Raw genomic sequence first — 5,463 nt, 5'->3', positions numbered from 1 at the left:
GCACGGACGGTGCCGGTGTGGGCAGTAATTTGGGTGCACGGACGGTGCCGGTGTGGGCAGTAATTTGGGTGCACGGACGGTGCTGGTACGGGCAGCGGTGCAGGTGCACATGCTGATGCACCTGCTTCACATCCATGAAAATGTGCTCCTCTGTGCGCAGGGGATGTGCTCCCTGGAAAGCAGCAGAGCCTGTGTGTGTGTGAGTGGCTGGCCCGGTGCACGTGCCCTCAGCTGTAGGAGAGGCTATGGATGTGGTCACATCCAAGAAGGACCAAGGTCTGACTGCTCCCAGGACGTTTGTGTGGAGGGAGGCAGGACCCTGCTTCCGCATCTGAGAACTGGCAGGGTAGCTGGTTCTCCCTTGACCCTGTTCGCTCTGTGGGCCCCGGGCAGGGCTGGGCTGCAGGGGCCGCCCAGTGCATACTCCTCTCTATTCATCCTTCTCAAGATCATGACCTTCCCTCTCTGAGCAGCAGCTTGCGGGGTGATGGACAGCTAGGCCTGGCCAGACCCACTGTGGACAGAGGAGTCCTTGAAGGCACAGGCTGACCAGGCAAAGGCCTGGGCCACCCCCAAAACCCGGGCATGAGGAGTCCAGGACTCGAGAGTCAGGATCACATGGAGCAAACCAGCTCCCATCCTGAGACCCCCACACCCCCTCCAAAGTGAACTCTGGCTGCCCCAAGGTGAGCCCCACCTATGGCACCTGCCCTGGCTGGGAGCGCTGGCTCCCTAGGGCCCCGGGACCCCTGTCATCACCGCCACCGTGGATGGTCGCAGTGGCAGCTCTCAGGTTCCCAGTGCCTGCTCTGTGCCAGGCCCAGGGCCGAGCCTCCTACCCCAAGCCGCATGGAGCCGGCGAGCTGCTTCAGGGACAGGTCTTGGGCCAGGCCTACGTACTGCGTGGCCCTGCACAGGTAACCTGGCTCTGTTCTCCGGCGCCTATTCGGTAGAATGGATGCCGGTCCCCATCAGGGCACCCACTGCTCTGGGCTGTGGTGATGAAATGGGTGAAGGCCTATCCTGGTGCCCGGCATGACTGGTGCCCTGCCCTTCCCTGGGGGGCTGCCTCACCCACCTGCCTGCCCAGCCTGCCTTTGTGGCCTGAGGGGATCCCTCCAGGTGGCGGGGACGGCCCCTGGAGCCCAGGACAAGCGCACAGACCAAACTGACAGTGAGGGCCGGGGGCTGCGTGCGTCCCGGGTCGGTTTCTTCCCGCAAGCCCTGATGGGGGCTTTGGGGGAGGAAAGGCCCTGAGGCTGCAGCCCGGCCGCTCCTGTGCTCGGGCAGCAAGTGCGAGGTGAGGAGGGGCTGCCACAGGAAGCAGAGGGACGGGCAGGCGGGGTGGAGGGGGGAGCGGAGGGCAGACAGCAGAGGTGGGCCACACACACGGCTGCAAACTCGGAAACCTTAGAGCGGAGGGGACAGCGGGTTGGCCGGGCCAGGGCTCTGGCTCCAGTCCCAGCAACAGTGCTGCAGGAGAGAAAGGGTTAACGGGGTGCAGGTGAAGACAGGAAGGAGGTAAGGAAGCAGCCGCCAGCAGGGGAGGGAGTCAGCTCACATCTGGGGGCGGGGCAGGTCTGTCTCGATCCTTCATCCCCCGGCCCTGGGAAATGGGGGTGATGAACACCCACCCGCAGACTAGGAAAGTGAGTCGGAGGAAGGGGACAGGCTCATGTGGCCCTGGGTGGCATCTGCTTGAGGGGAAGGAGCCAGGCTGGTTTGCACACCAGCTCCTGTCTCTGGGCTGTGGGGACACCGACCCCTGTGAGCCAGGCTCTGGGCTTCCCAGGAAGGGGAACAGGGCGGGTGGGAGCCCCTGGGGTGGGGGTGCAGTTCCAAGCCACGGAGCCCTGGCCTGAGGGCTTAGAGGTCCGGAGACAGTCCAGTCCTCCCACTGCAAAGGGGATGCTGACGCCAGCAAACAGGAGGGTGGGCAGTCAGGAGGGGGCAGTCACTGCAGTGAGGTCAGGGTGAGTGAGGGGCACAGTCACTGCAAGGGGCTGCTGCTGCAGAGGGAAGGCAGGTGGGGAAGGAGAGCGAGGGCAGGAACACGAGGGAGGGTGGCACTGCGGGGACGCTGGTGGCCCGCGCCCCCACTGACCTCGCACTTGCTGCTCCAAGTTCAGGATGACCGAGACGGCCTGGTGCAGGATGAGCAGTTTGGTCTGGGGCTTCTCGCTGTTGAGGTGCAGCTGGCACATGCGCCCCAGCTCCTTAAAGGCCTCGTTGATGTCACGGACCCGCAGCCGCTCCCGGGCATTATTGGCCACCCGGCGCTCCTTCTCCCGCTCGGCCTTCTGCTCTGGGGGGAGAAGGTCGTCCTCGTCCTCGTCTGGGCTACGGGGGAGGGCGCCGGGAGGGGGCCAGAGGGAGACAGTGAGGTTGGGGGACGGGCGTGGGGCCCGCCGATGGCCTCCCGGTGTGGGTGCGGTGTGCGTGTGGCCTGTGTGCGTGTGCGTCCTGACGGGCTGGGGGTGGGAAGGGTCGAGGTGGGGGCTGGCACCTGGTCCGGGCACGGGGGGCCTTCAGCTCCTTCTTCTCCTCCTCCGAGTGGTCAGCTGCCAAGGTATTCTCCTCGTCCTCCTTCTCCTCCCGCTTGATTTCGCCGGCGGCAGCTGCTGTGGCACCTGCTCGCCCTAGCCCTGCAACAGGCCAGGGGTCAGGGGCTGATATCGGTCTCCAAGGCCACCTGACACATCTCTTTGTCCTCCTGTGGTGAGGGGCTTGGGCCCTCCTGGAAAAACCAGGTCTTTGCCAAAAATAGAAACAGAAAACCAACAAACAGAACTGGATCCCTACCTCACACCTAGTGTCCTTACCAATACCAGACAAACTAAGGATCAGAAGGTAAAAGGGAAAGAGCTGTACCATCTTTGGAAGAAAGTGCAGAAATTCTGTGGCAACTCGGGCAGGAACCTACTAAAATACTAAAAGAACTCTTTTCTGGGGAAGAAGACTGTTTAAATCACTGACTTAAAAATATGGAACACAGCCAGGTGCAGTGGCTCATGCCTGTAATCCCAGCACTTTGGGAGGCCAAGGCAGGCAGATCACAAGGTCGGGAGATCAAGACCATCCTGGCCAACACGGTGAAACCCTGTCTCTACTAAAAATACAAAAAAATTAGCTGGGCGTGGTGGTGCACGCCTGTAATCCTGGATACTCGGTAGGCTGAGGCAGGAGAATTGCTTGAACCCAGGAGGCGAAGGTTGCAGTGAGCCGACGTTGCGTCACTGAGCTCTAGCCTGGGCAACAGAGTGAGACTCTGTCTCAAAAAAAAAAAAAAAAAAAAAAAAAAAAAACACTTCAGGAATTTTCATGTCATCTTTGTGCAAATGCTATGCTAATTGATCATCTCATTTTAGTACATGTGCTGTCCAAGCATATACCCAAAGAACTGTTTTTAAAAGAACACAGGACAGACACAGTGACTGATTCAGGCCTGTAATCCCAGCACTTTGGGAGGCTGAGGTGGGAGGATAATTTGAGGCCATGGATCAAGGCTACGGTGAGCTGTGATCACGCCCCTGCACTCTGTGTGAGAGGGTGAGACCCCGTCTCAGAAAAACCCTAAATAAAATAAGTAAAAAAGAAAAACCCAAAATCAATAAGCTCAACTACATGAAAATTGAGAGTTCTGATTAGCAAAAACACCAGGAAAACAAAAGGCTCTGCCACAGAAGACAAGACATCCACCACAGACGTCGCCAGCAAGGGAGCGATCTCCCACATATACAAAGAACTCTGACAAATCAATGAAAAAGGACAGAAATAAAGTACCTCAGTAGAAAAATAAGCAAGGTATCCAAACAGGCATCTCGTCAAGAGGGGAACCACGTGGCCAGAAACACGTGGAAGTCCACTGCAGCGCATCAGGAAATTAAGGAAATGCAAATGAGGGCTGCAATGCACTACCCTTTCATACCCACTCAGCGGGCAAAGTGGAGAGGCCTGAACATTCAAAATCTTGCCTGTTGGAGGAGAAGCTGGTACAGCTGTTTTGGAAAACTATTCATGAGCCTGTCCTCCAAGGTGACAGCACGTGTATCCCGCCCTTGATCAGCAGGTCAGCAGGAAAGCATCATGTTGGCATGTTCTAGTGCCCCACACCCAGGTTGGGGACAACAGTGCGCTCCCAATGGGAACCCCTCGCTCACACCACACACGTGCCCCACATGCAACGTGAGCCAGCAAAGCAAGGTGTAAAAAACACGCCAGTCGGACACTGCGTTCGTGAACTTCGTAACAGTGAAAGCTTTCGTGGCTTCAAGGCACACAGCTGCCCCAAAAGAAAGCAGCCACTCTGCGTTCAGCAGGCAAAGGCCTGGGCCATCTCCAAATCCAGGGCTTGGGGAGTCGGGGCTCACATGGAGCAAACCAGCTCCCATGCCCCTAGACCCCCACACCCTGAGGGGGAGCCTCAGAAATGCGCCTGCCCCCCACCAGGGAACTCTGGTGCAATCGGCCAGCGTCAGCCACCAGGACCAGCCCAAGCCTCAGCACATGAAGGACGGGAAGGAAATGAGAACCTGTGGGTATAAGACTAAGCCCAGGGCTGTCATGGGCACTGCCAACCTCCGAGCCTGGACACTTCTCTGGGGAGAGGTCGTCCTGGGCACTGCCGACCCGTGGGCCCGGACCCTTCTCTGGGGTGGGATTCTCCTAGGCACCGCCGACCTGTGAGCCCGGACCCTTCTCTGGGGTGGGGCCGTCCTGGGCGCTGAGCAGCATTGCTGGCCCGCACCCACTCCGTGCTGGGAGCACCCCCAGCCCTGACAACCACAGATGTCCCCAGGCATCACCCGGTGTCCCCTGGGGCAGACCTGCTGCAATGATAAAAATCAAGGTCCCTGGAAACGCTGAGTTTCGGAAGGTAGGAGAGATTCCTGGTGTGGTGGAGGGACGGGGCTGGGAAAGGGCCCACAGCAACCCCGCCTCCTCCTGGGCGTCTCAGGGGTGTCAGATGCTGACCATCCCCAGGCCCAGGCAGATCTGCCCCGAACCCGTTCCTTTGTCCCCTTCCTTACGGGGTTCCCAGCCCCAGAGCTACCCACAGCTCGGGCCAGAAATGCCAGGGCCGCCCTGCCTCCTCTCACCCTCCAGTCACAAACCCTGCGGGCTGCACCTTCAGGAGCACAGAGCCCAGCCACTGCTCACCCTCCAGGAACCCTGGACCAGCCCTGTGGCCTCTGCCCCAGACCCAGAGTGCCACTCATGGTCTGTCCTCCAAGCAGCCACCAGAGGGTGTCTGTGAACACCTGGGTCAGGTACCATCCCTCCTCGCCACAGCCTCCATGACTCCTGCCTCCCTCGCCATCGAAGCCTGAGTCCTCCCGGCAGCCCACATGGCCCTGCAGACCTCCCCTCTCCGCTTTGTATATGTGGGAGATTCCTCTCTCGCTCCACCTCCTCCCTCTCTCTCTCCTCCTCTCTCCCTCTCCCCCTCCTCCTCCCTCTCCC

General features: G+C 59.7%; 1 protein-coding gene across 10 annotated transcripts in view; it reads right to left on the bottom strand.

Annotated features, from left to right (window-relative positions):
• Positions 1-5,463, bottom strand: part of TCF3 (transcription factor 3) — a 48,425-nt gene that overhangs the window by 3,617 nt on the left and 39,345 nt on the right. For 5 of the 10 annotated variants that reach the window (XR_001820564.2, XR_001820565.2, XM_037733438.1 and 2 more), the window contains exons 17-18: positions 2,507-2,645; positions 2,105-2,340 (exon numbers count right to left, since the gene is read on the bottom strand). Coding sequence is in view for 5 of the 10 variants with exons in the window: in XM_037733438.1 (XP_037589366.1) it covers positions 2,105-2,340; positions 2,507-2,645 (375 nt within the window). In the remaining 5 variants the exon portion in view is untranslated. Of the gene's footprint in view, positions 1-2,104; positions 2,646-5,463 lie in introns of all 10 variants that reach the window. The other 5 variants (XR_001820566.2, XR_005197687.1, XM_017514399.2 and 2 more) reach the window with 3 other exon arrangements.

This window comes from Cebus imitator, unplaced genomic scaffold (genome assembly GCF_001604975.1).
Source record: "Cebus imitator isolate Cc_AM_T3 unplaced genomic scaffold, Cebus_imitator-1.0 Scaffold524, whole genome shotgun sequence".
In the NCBI taxonomy this organism is placed as follows: Eukaryota; Metazoa; Chordata; class Mammalia; order Primates; family Cebidae; genus Cebus; species Cebus imitator.
Note: the sequence above shows the minus strand (reverse complement) of the source record. Positions and strands in the feature narration are given on the sequence as shown.